Source organism: Podarcis pityusensis (assembly GCF_964106645.2).
Source record: "Podarcis pityusensis genome assembly, chromosome: 17".
Classification (NCBI taxonomy): Eukaryota; Metazoa; Chordata; class Lepidosauria; order Squamata; family Lacertidae; genus Podarcis; species Podarcis pityusensis.
Genome location: NC_138042.1, coordinates 39,305,587 through 39,326,522, shown reverse-complemented (window position 1 = coordinate 39,326,522; position 20,936 = coordinate 39,305,587). Strand labels below are relative to the sequence as shown.

At 45.9% G+C, this 20,936-nt stretch overlaps 1 protein-coding gene across 1 annotated transcript; it reads left to right on the top strand.

Annotated features, from left to right (window-relative positions):
• The first annotated feature begins 1,547 nt into the window (after positions 1–1,547).
• Positions 1,548–12,629, top strand: RBP5 (retinol binding protein 5). The gene is made up of 4 exons (XM_080987274.1): positions 1,548–1,902; positions 3,471–3,649; positions 9,158–9,259; positions 12,441–12,629. The coding sequence occupies exons 1-4, from the start codon at positions 1,830–1,832 to the stop codon at positions 12,492–12,494; spliced, it is 408 nt and encodes a 135-aa protein (XP_080843400.1). The 5' UTR covers positions 1,548–1,829; the 3' UTR covers positions 12,495–12,629.
• Positions 12,630–20,936: the final 8,307 nt, after the last annotated feature.

Sequence of the window (20,936 nt, the reverse complement as noted above, 5' to 3'; positions counted from 1 at the left end):
GCTGAGTGCTGGACTCCAACAACATCTGTCCTTGCCCTTCTTACAGGCTCTTAATTAGGTGAAAAATCCCCTTGAATTCCATGGAGAAGGAGAAGCTTTGAGAAGAAAGCGAGAGTTTCCAAGGCATGCTCTGTTTCATGGGGTCACAGAGAGCCAAAACAACTAAGGTGACTAAACAACAACAACAAAACCACTGGACTGCATGATCCTGAGCTGAGAAACGCTTGGTCCCATGCAATTTGCTTTAGGTCAGTGGTTCTCAAAAGGTTTGGGTGGCACAGCACACTGGCATGGCAGGAGAAGATGGTAAGGGTTGTGGGAAGATTCAAGAGCAATCAAAGAAACATTTAAACATTTCAGTGTAGTATTGTATAGTATCAACATATTTTTTTTAAAAATATACAACCAAAAACAGTATCCACACCCCTCTCTCTTCAAAAGTATCAGTTATTCTTCTACAATGAGCCTAGGGCTTGCCGATCGGAAGGTCGGTGGTTCAAATCCCCGCGATGGGGTGAGCTCCCGTTGCTCGGTCCCTGCTCCTGCCCACCTAGCAGTTTGAAAGCACATCAAGTTCAAGTAGATAAATAGATACCGCTCCAGCGGGAAGGTAAACGGCGTTTCTGTGCGCTGCTCTGGTTCATCAGAAGCAGCTCAGTCATGCTGGCCACATGACCCGGAAGCTGTACGCTGGCTCTCTTGGCCAATAAAGCGAGATGAGCACCGCAACCCCAGAGTCGGCCACGACTGGACCTAATGGTCAGGGGTCCCTTTACCTTTATTCTTCTACAATATTCTCCGCGACGTATTGCTGTGATCAGGGATTTTCAACTCTGACAAACATGAAACATCAGAAAAGGGAAAGGCTTCTTTGTGTCCATGGGGAGATGAGAGTTTGTCTCAAATCAGACCTCATATAAATGAGATCGCCTGGCAAAAGCAAGCTCACACCTCTCACTGAATTGTATACATGCTTAAGGTACATATATAAGAGGCTTGTTTATCATTATATTTTAGGAACGGTTCATGTTCTTACGTAGCTGCGTTGCTTTATGATCCTGTGATCATATTACAAAGTAGCTGCATTCTAGGTTACAAATCAAGCGCTGCTAGGAGTTGTTCCTTTTTGTTTCCAAATGTATTTTTTATCAGTAAAAAGTTGTTACAATTTGTATTCTGAAAGTGTGGCCCCGAGAGAAATAAGTGGTTTTAGGGCAAACCAGGTTTCTGGGGTTTGCAGGATCCTCGGGGCTGCTGTGTGTGAGAGATGATCCCGAGGATGCTGACCCTGTTTTAAGCCATTGGAAACTTGACAGTCGTTGCGCATCATTCCTGGAGCAGCGCAAAGTCGAGCTGTCCCTTTAAAGTTTTTCCTCTTTTCTTTCAGCGCTGTGTGTGTGTGTGTGTGTGTGTGTGTGTGTGTGTGTGTGTTTTAAAGTCTTAATCGGAAGAAGAAAGGAAGAAGAAGAAGAAGGAGAAAGGGGGAGGGAGGCCGTCTTCCCGGCTCCTCCCCCGCCGCGTCCCCCCCTCCCGGGGGCCGGGGCGAAGCGACTCTTACGGCGGCGAGATTTGGGAGCGCAGCGGCGCTATATAAGCCGAGGCAGAGAAGGGCAAGCGAGGAAGGCAGAGAGACAGACCCGGCGGCTTAAGGCATCCGGCAAAGTCAGCAGACGGCTCCGTGGGGAGAGAAGCTGAAGCAGAGTCTTTTCTTTCCTCCGGGTCTGCTCTCTTGTCGTGTTCACACGTGCAGCTTGGCGCTCTTCTGTCTCTCTCTCTCTCTCTCCCCCGCGGCTGTTCTTTCTCTCTTCCGTTCCTGCTCCTGCCTTCTGATGCCTCCCAATCTCACCGGCTACTACCGATTCGTCTCCCAGGACAACATGGACAACTACCTTCGTGCCTTAGGTAAGCGCCAGTCTCTCTCTCTCTCTCTCTCTCTCTCTCTCTCCCCCCCCCTCTCTCTCCTTGCATTGCAGGGGGTTGGACTAGATGACCACGGGGTGTGAGTCCCTTCCAGCTCTGTAATTCCGGGATTCTGTTATTCTCTCACACACACCCATTCCCCCTTTCACACCAACCCCACAAACTCTGAGAATAAATTTGATGCAATGCTTAATATTCCCTCCCAAACCCCCATGAAGACCTAACTTGAAGATCTGGAACATGTATAAAAACATTAACTGGAGCATGTGCAGAGTGCCTTTGGGGCCCCACATGAGATCCTGCAGCTGGGCCCCACACATTCTTGCATTAGGACCGGGGTCGCTTCTTCCAGGATGCTTCAGTGATGCTTTTTCAATATCTTGTCATCTGAGACCAAAGCAACTTAGCATTTATGTGGTAATTTTGAAGGGTCTAGCCACTGGCTACCAACTTGGCAATCCTTACCACAGGTCTGTAAGGTAGGTCTGTATTATTAACCACTGTATTGCAAATAGGAGAGTGCATTTGTGGAATGAATGAGATTCAAATACGGACTTCCTGAGATGTAGCTCAGTTTCTTAACCAGGGTCCAATTTTCTAGGTGTGGGAAAGAATGCACAGATATTAAAATAATTATTTTTTAAATGCTATATTTAATTGCATTTTTACTTGAGTTTACTATGTTGGCTGCATCTGGGGAGGGAAGACGGGGTGTAAGTTTCAATATACATGCCTGAGACGGATGTGTTCTTGTGTCTATCCTCCTGATAGCTCAGTCAGTAGAGCATGAGACTCTTATTCTCACGGTCATGGGTTCGAGCCCCACGTTGGGCAAAAGATCCCTGCATTGCAGGGGTTGGACTAGATGACCCTCATGGTCCCTTCCAGCTCTATGATTTGATGATTCCTTCCTTACTAAGGGTTGGGCAAGGTGGCTTCAACACTGGAGAACTTTTCTACAGCAAGGGCTAAGTAACAAGAAAGGCCATTGCTGTTTCTGTATACAGTGGTACCTTGGGTTAAGAACTTAATTCGTTCTGGAGGTCTGTTCTTAACCTGAAACTGTTCTTAACCTGAGGTACCCATTTAGCTAATGGGGCCTCCTGCTGTCGCTGTGCCGCGGCGGCGTGATTTCTGTTCTCATCCTGAGGTAAAGTTCTTAACCTGAGGTACTATTTCTGGGTTAGCGGAGTCTGCAACCTGAAGTGTATGTAACCCAAGGTACCACTGTACTAAGCTGTTACAGTCGTACCTCGGATCTCAAACACCTTGTCTTCTGAACAAATTGGCTCCAGACGATCGAAACCTGGAAGTGCGTGTTCCTGTTTTCCAATGACTTTCAGAGGTCAAACGTCTGGTGCAGCTTCCAATTGACTGCAGGATGCTCCTGCAGCCAATCGGAAGCCACGCCTTGGTATTCAAACAGACTCCCAGAATGCATTCTGTTCGAGAACCAAAGTACAACTGTACTTCTCCTTCTGCATCACAATTGCATGCACACACACAGCCCTGATCTATCCAACTTATTTTCTCACACTGTCGTATGTTAGACATCAATGTCGCTCTAAGGAAGCTGGTTTGCCTCTTGAAGCCAGAGAAGGAGATCATCCACAACGGAAACCACATGACCATCCGCACGTTGACTTCGCTTCGGAATTACATCATGGACTTTGACCTTGGGGTTGAGTTTGAAGAGGACTTGGGACCAGTGGATGGACGCAAGTGCCAGGTAAGAAGTGGAAGCTTGTCTGCCCTTGGACTGCGGGAACAGACCCGTTTGGTGGCCATCCATGAGAGAGATTGCAAGAGGAGAGTTATAGTGTCGACATGGCTTCACACACATTGATTCTTGGCCTTGGGTTGTGCTCAGGGGTGGAGGAAGGGGAGTGCGGTTGGTGGAGGCCGCCCCAGGTGTCTCCATGGGGGGGGGTGACAAAATGCCAGGCGGCACTTACTGCAGGGCCTGCAGTGCACCCGAGCCAGGCATCTCTCCTGGGAGTGACGTGGTAGCTTGGGCTCCCGCAGGCTCTGCGCTGCTCCAAACTGTCTGCCTGGCAGAGCATCCTGCCCCAGCTTGCCCCACCCCACGGGCAGCTGGCCCTGTCCCCGGGCGCAGGGCACACACGCTGCCCCAGGCGCCCAACCGGCTTTCTCTGCCACTGGTTGTGCTGGCTCAGCAGTGTTGTCAAAATTTCTGTTCACCTGACAAACAGAAAGAAGCACATTTGTGCAAATAAAATCCAGTCAGTGGAGCGGCCTACTCACATGGAAAGGAGTTAAAAAAAGAGAAGATATATTTTTTGAAGGCGTAATATTTATCTCCATGTGTTGGAGGTGCAGAAATGCCTACTCATAACATCTCCTCCTGTGTTGCACTGTTCACACAAGGAGACAACTAAACTCACCTGAGTTGCTTGTGCAAACTGAAACTTATTTGTTGCCCAAACTAGGCTCCATGCCAAGCCTGCACGACTTGTAGCACAACTGCTACCTCTAGTGAACTCTCCGATGCTTGACGAGGCCTGTCTCTTTTGCATACATGCGGCAAAACAAACTTGTTGACCTCTTGTGGGCACTTTTCATCTTTGTGAGTCATGGTTTCACGAGGGCTGTGCTTCTGATACACCAGCAGCCTGGTTTTGGGGAAGGATGTGTTTGGAACAAAAACATCTTTCAGGGTCTCCCTCTCTTTCCAAGGTGGCTTTTATTAGGAGCTCAGTATTCACACCAGCTCCAGTCTAGGAGAGGGGCAACTTCATTTGTAGCTGCCAGAGATGTTGCACCCTTTTAGGAGAACTCCATTTTACAAATGAGGGATAGACAAACACTCCATCAATGGCTAAGCACAGCAAATAAAATGAAGGCACAGCCTCAAATAAAGGTTTTGGAAATTAAGGCCATGGGCAGAGGAAGTAGTAGTAATAGTAGAAATAATTTTTGAAAGCTAATGAAGGGTTTGTCAAGCATTCAAAGTTGCTGGCTTTCTTTTTGGTAATTTGAATGGCATTGGAAGCTAGGCCCATATTATCCCCAGATGGGGGTCTGAGAGTGAGTAGCTTGTCTAACGAGATTATGACAAAGCCAGTCAATGAACTTTGTATTAATTTGCTTTTATTACTAAATGTATACTGCCTCCAGATCTTGGAACAGTGGCTAAAAATTGCATTTGATATCTGTGGGGTTAATGGGAGAATTTCTTCTCAAGAGTTCTTTGCCTAAAACCAGCCATGGTTGTTTTCACACCTGAATAAAATAATAATATAGCCCTTCTGGAATCAGTTACTGGGGTAGCTGTACTCCACCAGTTATATCTCAACTTCAGGTCGTCTCACCATTACTGCTTCCATTTCTGGAACTCATCATGCAATGCCTCTCCCTTGATTGAATACAGTGGTACCTTGGTTGCTGAATGGCTTGACTCCCGAACAAATTGGCTCCCAAATGCCGCAAACCTGGAAGTTTCAGGAGTCCCGGAATGGATTAAGTTTGACAACCAAGGTACCACTGTATTGTTATTGTGGATTGGGATGATTTGTGTTTTGTTTCATCTTTTAAAAAAGTCATCCCACTGCTATAGATTAAGAACTATTTTTTAAAAGGGAGGCATGTGGTTGATATCGGGGGTAGGAAAACTGCCCTCCACCAGAGGCTGCTACCTGAAGCAACTGTCTGCCCCTTACTATAATGTTATTTTGATATTTTAAAGCTTGGCAAGAAAAATAATAATTGTTGGCTTCTATTTTATTTTTTTTATTGCTGGCTTACTCTTCAAGCAATGGTCACTGTCCTGGAATAGCCAACATTTATTTAGTTGTTCTGTCTTTTACTCCTCCCTTGCCACAAAATTATACAGGAAGAAAGTTGAAATGCAGCCCACCTAGCTCAAAAGAGAGGGCATTAACTGAAATCTTAGCAATGTGAGAAGACTTCTGTAGTGCACATCTGGACACTCTTTCTCAAAAGTAGCTCCCTCCTTGTGGAACTTCCTGTAATCAATAGCTGGGTCCTTTCAGGTGAGCAGTAGGGTTGTGATTTTTGGCAGACACAGCCCTAAGCCATAAAGGTAAAGGTAAAGGGACCCCTGACCATTAGGTCCAGTCGTGACTGACTCTGGGGTTGTGGCGCTCATCTCGCTTTACTGGCCGAGGGAGCCGGCGTACAGCTTCCAGGTCATGTGGCCAGCAGGACTAAGCTGCTTCTGGCGAACCAGAGCAGTGCACGGAAACACTGTTTACCTCTCCGCCAGAGCAGTACCTATTTATCTACTTGCACTTTGACGTGCTTTTGAACTGCTAGGTGGGCAGGAGCAGGGACCGAGCAACGGGAGCTCACCCCGTTGCGGGGATTCGAACCGCCAACCTTCTGATCGCAAGTCCTAGGCTCTGTGGTTTAACCCACAGCGCCACCTGTGTCCCTGTCCTAAGGTATAGATGGTGTTAAATCAGCAGGCTATAGAACAAACTCGCTCATTCAGATACTTGGGTGTACTCTATTGAAATCCTCTCTTGGAAGCGCCGTACAGAGGCAGTGAAAGTCAAAGCACAGAAAAACATAGGGGCATTGATGGAGTTCTGTTACGATAAGGATGGGCAGCTGATTGAACCTGCCCAAAAGATATTTGGTAGCAAAGTGCTTACTCAAATACTCTGTGGCATTGAAATCTGGGGCTCTGGTTTGAATTCCATTAAAGTTTTGGATCAGTAACTCTTCTTCATACAGAATCTGGGTGGCCAATAATTAAGGCAAGAGCGAACTCGCTCAGTTAAAGTATATTTTAAAAATTGCTGCTGTGCCTGTTGCGCATTTTCCTGCTCTGTGCTATATGGAATTAGGAGATAACCAACACTGGAAAGCAGCTTGTCAATATAATTTTTTTTTTTTACTTTTAATTTAAAATGCAGTAAAATAGCTACATACAAGTTCAATAAAACAGAGAATACAACACAAAGCAACACATAATGTAACAATATCATTTCCAAAGCTTTTTGAGCTTGTCAAGATGTTTTAGATTATTGTTGTTTTCCAGAAATGAGCTATGCTTTGACCTTGAATACCGTATTTTTCGCTCTATAAGACGCACCAGACCACAAGACGCACCTAGTTTTTGGAGGAGGAAAACAAGAAAAAAAATATTCTGAATCTCAGAAGCCAGAACAGCAAGAGGGATCGCTGTGCAGTGAAAGCAGCAATCCCTCTTGCTGTTCTGGCTTCTGGGATAGCTGCGCAGCCTGCATTCGCTCCATAAGATGCACACACATTTCCCCTTACTTTTTAGGAGGGAAAAAGTGAGTCTTATAGAGCAAAAAATACAGTAAGTGTCAACTAAGGGATTGGTGCTTCCGAATCGAATCAAGAGGGGACCTGAAACTAATTAGAAACACCATATTTTCCACACTTGAGAACAGAGCATTTTAGACCTAGTTATCTGACCAAACCCAAACTGTCACCGGCTTCCTTAGGAAATGCCTTTATTGATCTGTGTTTCCAAGTGATACCCATTGCAGTCTTGGGTGGCTGCTACAACGAGGTCCCTGTACATGGACAAACTTTGTATTTGTGGTCATCCTCAGGTGGAAGACATCATAATCTGTTAGCCCGCCCCTTATATTTAGACCCAAGAGATCACTTTCTGAAACCTTTGTTCACACAAGCAAGCAGGCACACCTTGGCAGAAATGGTCTGGTTTTCTTTTGAGTGACAATGATAGCTTCATAACACAGAGAGTGACTCTCTTAAGTACTGGCTGCAAAAAAAGGAGCGGTGAAGGAAAAAAGGAGTTAGATAAAATTGTTGTAAATTGTTGTGATGACTCGGAGGTTTAATTTGAAGTCAAGCTGGATTTCCGTTTGTTGGTGTCTTTGGCAACCGCTCTCTTACATCATGGATGCTGGCTTGAATTATGGATGTTTGACCCGTATTGTTCTATCGGTACTGTTGCTGCAGGTTTGCCATGGCCTTTGGCTACAACAATAAACTTATATTTAAAATAATAAAATTTCAACTCCATGCTGAAACCTAATCATTTTGTACTGGGGAGCCACGTTAACATTGGCCATTAGAGAGACATTAAATTGAACAAAGAGAACTCCGATCCTCTTTTTAAATTCCATTTTAACAATTGACACATCAAATTCAGGAAAACAATCTAGAAAAAGCCATAGAATTAAAGCAACTGAATTGTTGCCGGAGACCAAGTGGTCAGCCTTGGGTAAAACGAAAAAAAATGCAAAGATTTGGGAAGTCATATCTTGGAAGTTTATTTCTGCCATCCGCATAAGTTTTAACCAATAATCAGAGAGATGGTGGTTTGTTTGTTTGCTTTGGGGCTATTTGTATACCATCATTCAGCCGAAACAGTTCCCAGGGTGGTTTACAAGCAAAAGACAGGCTCCCATTTCAGTTCATAATAAAAACCAAAGGTATCCTGGGATGCTTGAAATAGCCTTTAGGACCTTATTCTGAAATGATTCCAAGTTGGGCCATAAAAGCACCAGACTCCTGGGCTGTCTAGAAGCTGTGGCTATAATCTAGCTATCAGGATTTAAAAAGTGGAACATATTGTTTTCTCCAGTAGGTTCTACACAATTTCAGGACCACAGCAACCCTGTTCTATTTTTGTGTGTGTCCTGTTTGATCAAATGGCCTTTCCAGAAAGCAAAATCCACAGGCATTGGTAAGATTTGACCATACTACTCAGCATTTATAGTGCTCTTGAGTGTTGAGATTCCTTCGTTATTTTGAAACATTTACAACAACCTTGTAAGGTATATCAGTGTTATTCCCACACTGTGGACTGGGAGCTCCCTAGTGAGTTCGTGGCAGAGGTCTGCAAATCAGCCTGTTACCTACTACAGTCATACCTTGGTCGTTGAACGCCTTAGTTATTGAACAAATTGGCTCCCGAATGTTGCAAACCCAGAAGTGAGTGTTCTGGTTTACAAACATTTTTTGGAAGCCAAATGTCTGATGGGGCTTCTGGGGCTTCAGGAAGCTCCTGCAGCCAATTGGAAGCTGTGCCTTGGTTTTCGAACCATTTCGGGAGTTGAACAGACTCCCAGAATGGATTAAATTCGAGAACCAAGGTACGACTGTACTTCTATCCAGTTTATCCAGCTCTGTGTTTTTTTTATAGTAAAGTGGATCTGTCACATGCTCTACACCACTCTAGAATTGAAGGCGTATTCTGTTAGCTAACGATATTGCTGTCTCTGCTTTCTCTTGCCCCCCCCCCCTTCAGACAACCGTCTTCTGGGATGGAGATCAGTTGGTGTGTGAACAGAAAGGAGAGAAACGAAATCGAGGCTGGAAACACTGGCTAGAAGGGGACCAGCTGCATCTGGTGAGGAAAGGCAGCCTGAGAAGCTTGCCCCAAGCACAGAGGAAGCCTTTAGGCGAGGCAGTTGGGAGTTTTCTGAGGCTTAGCATGGGCTAGCCCTCTCCTTCTATAGCTCCGGTCCTGAAAAGCCACAGCTAGGCCCCATGAGTTATGCCTGTCATCTATGGAGGCAATGGCCCCTTGACAAAAACATCCTTTCCCAAGAGTTCAAAAGTTGACTTGGCTGAGCTCAGTGGGAGCCACCCATTGTCCTGCATCTTCCTTGAAATTTGACCTCAGCTCCTGGGGCTTTCTGTAAGGGAGCGGGGAAATGATTAAGTCAAAACACAGCACCTCTGTGCATGACACGCTTTTAAAAAACGGCTTTAGTGTTGCTCACAAGCTCTGTGCATGGCCCATGCAGGATCTCCACACAACTGCCAATGCAACAATGCTGGTAAGCTGTTTCAAGGGGAGGGCGAAGCAGTGATTCACAGAAGGTGTCCATGGCATGCCATTCTGTGCCGTCCATTAATTCACGGCATCTCCCACTGCCATCACCCTCTGCTACCTCAAGTATGAAGGGATGACCGCCATCTGTGCTGGATAACTGTACCAGAGGCTTGGGGGAAAAGCTCAGCTGCAGATTCCTGTTGTATTCATGGAGAGTCTCTCGCAGGTCCATGAAGTTGCACAGGTGAAATGATTTAACAAGGAGTAAAAACATCTGCCTTGCTCTCAAGAGTTAGGCTACAAAAATAATTTATTCAAAGTGTTCAGAGAGATGCTTGAAATCAGAAGACATCTGCTAAATACAAAAACAACGAGCTGTTGTGGCATTTTTTTAAAAAAATTTTTTTTATTAAATTTCCATTTAACAAACCAATCATATCATATTAGTTATTCCAAATTATATCAATACGAACCATAAACTCCAAATATTTAACCGAATTTTAAATTTTTTTGTTGGGGGTACCCATGCTTTGAGTTCATCTCATATTTCTGCTGCTTTGATATTCACAAGTCCCATCTTCCCATCTCCTTATTGTTATCGTATTTCTTCTTAATAACCTCCGAGTTGTATCCACAGGCGAGTTGAAGCAAGCATTATTTATGTTTCTGTGTGAACTTTTGTAATGCTCTCCCGTAATTCATCTCACGCTGATCCAAAAGTCCTGTTCAAGCGGCCAGCGCCATTTTCGTCAGTTCCGATGAAATACAGTCTAAGCGTCTGCTCCTTAATTTTTCCAGCCCAGTTGCACCATAAATCAGTCTTTCCAGGGGAGTTTTTGCCCATTCAGATATACAATCCAAACATGATAGCAGAATAGTGGCTCACCTCCCCCTTTGACTGTAAATCTCGCAACAAAGTCTGTCTCATAATGGCGGATCCCAAAATAACTGCGCCACAGGAAAGCCTTTCGTTCTTTCCAGATCTTCCACAAAACAAAGCCTTTGGTTAATATTTTTATTTCCACACAGTTTATTTCCAATCTCACTTGCTGTCAATCATGTGACGGTTCTTCTAGGGGAGGGGTTGTTAGGTAAATCATAATGAAAAAGAAAGAAAGTCCCCCCTCCTTTCCGTTCCGTTTCAACATACCGGCATAGCTGTCATTCTTTGATGTAATCTTCTGTTCATTCCGTCCCATCACTGTCGACTTCTCAGTGGTAGATTTAATTAGCAGATAATACATCCTTACTTCACTCGAAACATGTGCATTTACTTTCTCCAATTATTTTATCTTAAGCAATGCAACTAGTTTTGCTCTTGGAAGTAGCGTCCGGGAGATCCAGAACTCGCTCGAGGGCTTTCCGTCCAGTGCCCCCACCCCCTCCTTCTTTCGAACTCGGGGGTGATTTATGGGCATCCGCGGGCGAGGCAGCATCTTCCCATCCCCTGGGAAAATCACGGGAGGCTGATATATTCCCATAATCAGCCCCTAAATTACCTCGTGTGAGCCGGAGAGATGGTATTGTCGGCCATCTTCCAAGGCGCCCTTAGCGGGCCCCCCGGCATCTTAAAGCCTACGATACGATACGATACGATAATAAAATAAAATAAAATGCCAGTTCTGGCACAAAGCACTTTTCTTGTTGCTGTTAGCTTATTATTGCATATAAGCTAAATACAGTGATTTTTTAAAAAAACTAAGCTGAGTAACATTAACTTTGGAGAATGAAGCCACAGCACTAATGATGGAAGTGCGTGTTCATTCACTCACGTGATTGGCTTGAACTGCATGTCTACAATTTTATCTGCTAAAATGCTTTATACAAAAAAGCCTCCAATGGCCAGATTTACTTTGGCTTGCTGATCTTCCTTGGTGACATGCAACTATTAATGTCTGTGAGATCCAAGCAGAGCAAATTGGCCAAGTGCAAGGGAAGGGTCGAATTTCATTTGGCTGTTAAAATGCTTCTGAATGGGCTCTTCCTATACTACAGAAAGAATTTGCGAACCATATATCCCAGGCAGTAAAACTTCCTGTTTTTAAGAACAAGTAGCTCATGAGTTGCCATTAAGGGTGGGATACAGAACTGATTGTGTGTACGAGTAAACTGGTAGGAGATGCTCTTTAATATATGCCATTGAAAAATGAATGTGAGCTGCCACTACTGTACAGCTGAGGGATTTCAGTTTCTTTCAGCAACTTCTGTGGAGGAGAGCTTCCTGGTGGATCATGTCCATAGAGGAGGTCCACACAGAGAACACTGGTCAGGCATTGGATTATCACTCGGAGTTTGCACACAAGATGCTTGAAGCAGAATCTCCATTTGAGCAGCCTCCCCTCCCCCCCCCGCATGTCAAGATGCATGTGATTATTGGTATAGACATTAAAGTATTCAAAAGTCAGCACAACAATTGCTCTTAAAATGCAAGTAATTGCTGTATTTTAATTTCAGAAGCAGGCCCTGGAACCTTGCTATTATTCTTGCCTGCTCCCAAGCAGCAGTCCTACACTTAAATTTGCTGTCTCGACGCTGCTTGCGTCATGTTGTGTGACTTGAGTGTTGTCAATCCAGGACAAAAAACACAAAAGAGAAATTGGACGTACATGGTAGCCAAAATGGGTTTTTCCATTACTGTTATGAGCTGTTTTAAGCTTCACAAATGAAAAATGCTCCAAAGGTCTCGGGCCTAAAGAGTCTCTTCCCTCACTCTTTTTTTCTCTTTTTCTTTTCTCTCTCTCTCTCCTCCTAGCGCTTGACAGCAGAGGATGTGGTTTGTGTCCAGGTTTTTCAGAAAGTGAAATGATTCTTAGCAGCAAGCGCTAACTTCTGGATGCAACAGGCACTGGAGCCTCAAACTGGGACCAGAATCGAGCCATCAGCTTTTCATTCCTTGTCCTGAACCTTCTCTTTTGGATTAAAATAATACAGATGACCAACAGCTTGGCGTTAATGTGTTTTTGTTAACTGCTGCCTGCGCTGGCTTTTGTTACTGAATAACGTAGATACGTAGGCAGGTTCGTCTTCCCCCTTCCAGTCTGTCCTCGCCATACCTCGGGTTCACATCCTGCACTATGACAGACTTTGCCCTCGGGGAAAAGTCTCTGAGCGTTTTGGCTGACTTGAACTCTGATATTGCCTCTGGCCTGCCAGGCTAGTGGACAGAGCAGGGTTTGTGAGTTATGGCTCGACGATATCAGCTTTTCAACATTGCTATGTATCATCACCTAAACATTGTGATATAGTGATACATTGCGATGGTGAAAAGGAAGGCTCATTGGCCCTGGTCTCACGAGGTGCTGGGGTAAAACTGCCAGAGTTCCCTCTGCCACCAGTGCCCGGCACAGGGAGGAAGCTGGCAGCAACAGGAGAAGGAAGGTAAGGCATAGACAAGCCCAACCTGTGATATATTGCCAGGTGAAGACGCCATCACACTCTGGCCCTCAGACTGGTCCTGGGCAATGTATCAATACATCACCCAGACCTACTGTGAGTCTGTGTAGAACAGGGGTCAGCAAACTTTTTCAGCAGGGGGCCAGTCCACTGTCCCTCAGACCTTGTGGGGGGCCAGACTATATTTTGGAAAGAAAGAAAAAACGAGTTCCTATGCCCCACAAATAACTCAGAGATGCATTTTAAATAAAAGGACACATTCTACTCATACTGATTCCCAGACCGTCCATGGGCCGGATTTAGAAGGCCCCCAGGCCTTAGTTTGCCTACTCATGGTGTAGGAGCTAGCCTACAGCTACCCAAAGTATAAGGTTAGAGATAGAAAGCAATGCTTTCAAATAGAATTGCTGACCAACTTCGTTATATAAAAAAACAGCAGGAGATAATGTGCAGAAAGCAGTTGCAACAGTGCTATGTTGCATGATACTAGTTATCATTATGATGCTAGTTATCATTAACACATTGATAACATCATCATTGCTAGGTAAATACTGTATCATTATTATCAGTATACCTGAAGGAGTATCTCCACCCCCATCATTCAGCCCAGACACTGAGGTCCAGCGCCGAGGGCCTTCTGGCGGTTCCCTCACTGCGAGAAGTGAGGTTACAGGGAACCAGGCAGAGAGCCTTCTCGGTAGTGGCACCCTCCCTATGGAACGTGCTCCCTTCAGATGTCAAGGAAATAAACAACTATCTGACTTTTAGAAGACATCTGAAGGCAGCCCAGATTAGGGAAGTTTTTAATGTTTGATGTTTTATCATGTTTTTAATATTCTGTTGGGAGCCGACAAGAGTGGCTGGGGAAACCCAGCCAGATGGGTGGGGTATAAATAATAACTTATGATGATGATTACAAAGTGGGGCTTTTTTTCAGCCAGAGCTCACCAGATCTCAGTTCCGGCATCTTTCAGGTGGACTCCATTGCCATTCTTACAGAACAAGGGAGAAGTTCATGGTGAGCTTGAGCACTTCTTTTTCTAGAAAAACAAGCACGGGTACAAAAGCAAAATTCACCTTTGTTGCCTTGGCCCTGCCCACTGCTGGCATTTGGGCCTTGAAATGTTGCCCAGAAGGGAATGTGATTCCCCACCCTGATGTATTGCGGCAGTAAAGAGGTATCTAAACATAGCAGATGTATTCAGATCAAAGAGGAAGCGTTCAAGCACAATCATTTGCTACACTTGTTTCTTTTAAAAAAGAAGAAATTATAGCCTTTGCCAAAACCAAATTTATGATTAATGTCTTCCTGCTAAGGAGCTCAAAACGGCGAAAAAAATGTGCATTTTCCTTCCTCCACCCTCACAGCAACATCCCTATGAAATAGAGCCCTGTCCCCTTCATGGCTGAGCTGGGGGAAAGGCTTGGGAAAGGAGCTGCTATCTATGGCTATAGCTTATGAGCCTAAAACAAGGATGAGGAAGCCTGTGGCCTTCTCTGAGGTTGTTGGACCCCCCCAACTGCCATCAGCCTCAACCAGCAGGGGTGGGTGATGGCCAATGCATCCCAAAAGCATCTTGAGGGCCACAGATTCCTGGTTGAGGCAGCTCTGCTCCATGGTTAGTGCAGGAACAGAGAGGCAATGCACACAAGCTCAGGCAAGCAAGTCTAGTTATCTCTGTGCAGGGGAAAACCCATAAGTCATGCAGGCAGATTCTGCCTGCCAAAACCACACTCTCTTTGAGGATGTCCTAGCGGCTAGGACCTAGGCAGGGAGTGAGTTGGGGATAGGAAGGGGGGGACTGGAGCTTCAAGTTGCAGCGAGATTCTTTTCAGAATAAGAGTTCTGGCATCCCAGGCGGAAGGGAGGAGCTACTGGTAACAAAGGACAGTTCTCTGCTGGAGAACTTCAGCAAAAGGATGTCTGTAGTTCAGTAATGAGCGGAGCAAGGACATTCTTTCGTCTTAAAGCGCAGGGTGGAGACGGAGCAAAGTTAAGAATGTGAAGCAGGATGCCCTGGAGCCCTGTAAAGCATCGCTCAGAGCGGCAGCAGAAATCCTGGGCATGGTTTATGAAAAATGAGGGTTCAGCCGTCTCAGCATGTTTAATTCTTATTCCTGCGAGGAGCAGAATTACTGAGAAAGAGCCAAGGGTGCTTCCAGGTGGGTTGATTGTGGAGCCGATGCTTTTCTTGTGCGTGTTTCACAGCACCCCCACAACTCGATGATCATTGAAATACTTTTAAAAAATATATTTAATTCAGATTCCCCTTTAACATGGAAAATCCTAAAAATAACCCCTGCTGGTGTGGACACTTGTCAGTGCATTTTGGGGCGGAAGTGGAATGTGTGCAGTTTGTTGCATGCATTGTGATGTTTTGATGGGCGGCCTCTTGTCACACTACTATTTCCATTTGCTCCTCACCAGGTGCAATATATGTGTGCCTATTTCCACCGATTGTCCCATGCAGATGGCACATTTGAATTCCAGCAACCCAGCTGGGAGACATTATACTCTTGAGATCTCACCACGCTGTACACGCGAAGGAGTATCTTGAAGGCTGTAATTGTGGTACATATTTTGGGCTTAGAATCATAGGATTGTTTTAGAGTTGGGAGGGATCCTAGGGATCATCTAGTCCAACCCCCTTCAACACAGGAAGATGCAGCTGCCCCATCCGGGGATCGAACCTGCAACCTTGGTGTTATCAGCACCATGCTCTAACCAACTGAGCCATCTGGGCTTAAAAAGAAAATAGCTTTTAATACAGAGGTTTTGCACAGGACCTCTTTATCCAAGTCTTATGCAAGTTAGGCGAATGCCGCTCTTGCACAATACCTCGGTATATTCTTGTTTATTATTTAATGAAAATTGATATTGCAGCCCTTTCCTCCAAATAAACACAAGACTCCATTGTGCATGCTGCGAAATATGATCGTTAAGGATGGCAACTTTTCTTTTCTGCACTTCCTGGCTCGATTTTCTTTGAAAGTGCAGGTTCACAGGTACAGAAATACCTGTGTGTGTGCGTGCCCAGAACAGAACAAGGCAGCTGATGGCAAAGGAGGAGTGAGTGGGAGAGGTGCAACTCCACCCCCGTACATACCATTACGCTCTGCTCACCGGCTTGGGCGGCAAAGCAGAAAAGTAACAATGAAAATCCGTGGCTGAAACCAAGAATGTGGGGAAAGCTAATGGGCCAAAAGTATGCACAGGAAAACCAGATCCTTGTGAGCTAGTTGGGATGTAAGGCTCCTGCCTGCCTGGAAGCAGGTCAAGTTCCTGCAAATTTCCTTTCCTGGGCTGCCTTTCCCAGCTATAGGTGTGCACAATGATCTGCATGCAGACTGCGCTGGTGATGAATGAGAATGTACTGGGCTTCATTCCAGATCTGCACTCCTTTTTCAACTTCTAAGTGCTAAAGTTGGCCCTTTGCAAAAGAGGTACTAACTGTACCATGGTTTCTCTGAATAGCTGCTTGGGACATGCTAGCCATCCCATCCAAACTCCTGCAGTTCTGCCTCCCCCTTTCCCCCAATTTTAATCTAAATGTTCAATCACACCGTTTGCCAAATAAAACCAGCCGGTCCCCTGCCTGCATTCTTCCTTTCTCCATCCCGCAAGTCCCACATACCCCTCCTACCTTTCAGAAGCATTATAAACTTGATAGTATCCTGGGCGAGGGCATAGATATTGAACTGTCAGCAACCACATTGAGTGTTAATAACTTTATCCATGAAACTCGAAAATTCAGCCTAAGGCAAATGAACACTCAGAGCGCAGTGCCTGGTGCAGGGACAAAGAGGAAGAAAATTAAGCGTTGTGGTTTCCTAAGGGTGTGGAGTGGCATTGGGCAGTAGAGCAACATTCTGGCTTTCAGGGCTTGACCCATATTTTGATCGTATGGTATTGTGTAACAATGAATTTCCTTGGGAACTGGAGCTTTCTCGTTCTATGGCTGTGCCTTGCGAAAAATCTGATCTTACCTGCTGAATTGGATCTGATAAGATTCGTGGAAAACCCACAGAGAGAAAACCCACAGAGAGATTTTGCTTAGCCAAGCTTCAGTTCAGTGGGTAAGGTTTTCATAAGGCAGAGCTGCAGAGCAACAGGAAAAGCTCTCAGACCTGGGGGAACTAATTGGTACACAATACAAGCAAAATACAGGTCAAGCGAAAGTGTGGGTTGAGCCAGATTGTGCATTTGCTGGGCTTCTTCAAGAGCACAGAAAAAATAGGATAACATGGTCATCCTGAGTAAACAATTCAGCTTTTGGAGAATCTCCATTTTGATTTTTAGGATGCTTCCAACTTGTCTCTATATTGTGGGAGAGATGCAAGCACATACCAGAACTTTAGGTCCATGCAATTAAAGTGGATTAAAGTGCTCTGTCACCCTAGCACAACAAATCCACTTAAAAATATCTACAGACTTTTTGCAGGTCGTCTGAAGGGGACCTAAGTCTGATTCTTTTTTAAAGTGGATTTGTTGTGCTAGGGCGACAGAGTGCTTTAATCCACTTTAATTTCTGGTAGGAGCTGGAATCCCCCCTGCAAAAGAGTGACAATCTGGAGGCGGTCTTATTAATTATGGCTTTAGTAAGGCAGGATTAGTTCCTCCCCACCCCAGTCCCCTCTAGCAACAGGAACAGTACAAAATCCCGGGGCTGCCCCCAGATTGTCATTATTTCGTGGAATGGATTCAAGCACATACTGGAAATATAGAGTTGCTCAGTTAAAGTGGATTAAAGCACTTTAAAGTGGATCAAAGCAACAATTCTACTCTTTAAAAAAGGACCACTGACTTTTTGCAGTTAGGAAAGTAACAGTGAAATGTGCATGCAAGTGATGGGCAAATGATACACAGGAAGATGTCTATACACCTGGCAAGAAAATCAAGCTGGATGCTCATTGTCATATAATTTCCGACAAACAAATCTGATTGCATGCCGAATAAAGACCAGAGACCATGTAATCATCATGCAAACTTTGAGCAAAGAAATCAGGATGGATATGCAATAAAGAGGAACGGGAGGAACCGTTAATGAGGAAGTTGCTAGATTTAATGTCTGTGGAGATCTGCTGGAAAGTGTGTGGCAATTCTTGGTGAACCCTCAGAAGTCAGAGGAAGGTGATTTGTGATGGGTGGGTGGGGGCTTTGTATCCAAATTTGGATACAATAAAGGAACTGGAGGCCCCTCGACTGTCCTCGGGTCCAGTATTGGACCACTTCGACCGGATATCCCCAGCCGATGTGGACAGACTCCTCCGAGCTGGAAAGCCCACCACCTGTCCTCTCGACCCGTGCCCGTCTTGGCTGATTAGAGCATGTCCAGACGAGGTGCGGGCCCTCCTGGGGGATATCATCAATTTGTCCCTTGGCACGGGGACATTCCCAGGAGAACTGAAGGAGGCAGTGGTGCACCCGCTCTTAAAGAAAACATCATTAGATCATTAGATCCTTTAGATCATTAGATCCTTTAGATCCTTTAGATCTATCCAATTACCGCCCGGTTTCGAATCTTCCGTTCCTGGGTAAGGTGATTGAGAGAGCGGTTGCTGAACAGCTTGGTGGGTTTCTGGATGAAACATCGGCTCTGGATCCATTCCAGTCCGGCTTCCGCACTGGTCATGGGACCGAGACGGCTCTGGTTGCCCTAACAGATGATCTTCGTAGACAGCTGGATCGAGGCGGGTCGGGGCTGCTGATTCTTCTAGATCTGTCAGCAGCTTTCGACATGGTCGATCACGAACTTCTGGACCACCGCCTTGCCGACGTGGGGATCCAGGGCACAGTCCTTCAATGGCTGCGCTCGTTTCTCTCTGGTCGGGGACAGAGGGTGGCGCTTGGGGGGGAATTGTCATCGCGCCACTCCTTGGTGTGTGGAGTACCTCAGGGTGCGATACTCTCCCCGATGCTTTTCAACATCTTTATGCGTCCCCTCGCCCAGCTTGTTCGGAGTTTTGGGCTGGGTTGCCATCAGTATGCCGATGACACCCAACTCTATCTGTTGATGGATGGCTATCCTGACTCGGCCCCAGACACACTGACCAGATGTTTGGAAGCTGTGGCTGGATGGTTACATGGGAGCCGGTTGAAGCTAAATCCTTCGAAGACAGAGGTCCTGTGGCTGGGACGGGGCGATATGGGATTGGGGGGGGCAACTCCCATCTCTTGCGGGGGCGCAGTTAGTGCCAGCACCGTCCGTTAAGAGTTTGGGTGTAATCTTCGACACCTCCCTTTCCATGGAGGCGCAGATTGCAGCTATAACAAAGGTGGCATTTTTCCATCTCTGCCAAGCTAAGCAGTTGGCTCCTTACCTCTCTCACCCTGACCTAGCCACTGTGATCCACGCGGCGGTCACCTCCAGACTGGATTATTGTAACTCGCTCTACGTGGGGCTGCCCTTGAGACTGACCCAGAAACTCCAGCGGGTGCAGAATGCTGCAGCGAGACTCCTTACGAGGTCTTCGCTGCTAGATCACATTCACCCGGTGCTATACCAGCTGCACTGGCTCCCGGTGGAGTACAGGATCAGGTTTAAGGTGCTGGTTTTAACCTTTAAAGCCCTATACGGCCTAGGACCCTCGTACCTACGGGACCGCCTCTCCTGGTATGCCCCACAGAGAAACTTACGGTCTTCAAATAAAAACATCTTGAAGGTCCCAGGCCACAGAGAAGTTAGGCTGGCCTCAACTAGAGGCAGGGCTTTTTCGGCTGTGGCTCCGATCTGGTGGAACACTCTGTCACAAGAGACCAGGGCCCTGCGGGACTTGACATCTTTCCGCAGGGCCTGCAAGACAGAGCTGTTCCACCAGGCCTTTGGCCAGGGCACAGCCTGACTCCCTCCCTCGGCAATCTTCGCGGAGCTCTGGCCCAATGGTTGCCAGTGGCTTGAATTAATTAATTTTATAATGAATGATTTTAGAGTGTTGTTTATGCTGTACTTTTGTCCTGTTTTATTGTTGTTAGCCGCCCTGAGCCCGGCTTCGGCTGGGGAGGGCGGGATATAAATAAAATTTATTATTATTATTATTATTATTATTATTATTATTATTATTATTCTGTAACTCCTTGCCTTCCTCCCCTTGACTAACAAAACAGTAAACTTTGCAAAATAAAATAAATTATGCAAAAGTACCCATTTTATAATTTAAATTGTCATGTTTATGCACCCTGAGCATCTGCTTTGCATGCAGAATACCCCAGATCAATCGCTGGCACCTCTGGGTAGGGTAGGGACAATCCACTGTCTGAAATCCTACACTGCCGATCAGTGTAGACTGCACCGAACCACATGGGCCACTGGTCTGGCTCAGTATAAGGAAGCTTCCTCTGAAGAGACACAGCCAACTAGAATCAAGGCAGATGCACAGCAGATATTTAAAGTGCATCCAAAGCACATGATGACCCCCCAGAGAATACAGGGAACTATGGTTTTCCCCTACAATACATAGTACCCTTAAAAAACTACAGTTCCCAGGATTCTTTGGGGGTAGTCATGTGCTTTTGATGTATGTCTGGTGTGCTTTAAATGTATGGTGATGTGCTCTCACTCTTGCTTGGATGAGCCAGCAGCCTATCTCAGTATAAGACAGCTTTCATACATCTCATATGTGAGCAGTGCACTGGGGATGTGGGTGGTGCTGTAGTCAAAACTACTGAGGCTCTTGGGCTTGCTGATCGGAAGGTCAGCGGTTCGAATCCCTGTAACAGAGTGAGCTCCCGTTGCTCTGTCCCAGCTCCTGCCAACCTAGCAGTTCGAAAGCACGCCAGTGCAAGTAGATAAATGGGTACAGCTGTGGCGGGAAGGTAACTAGCACTCTGGTTTCCGTCATGGTGTTCTGTTGTGCC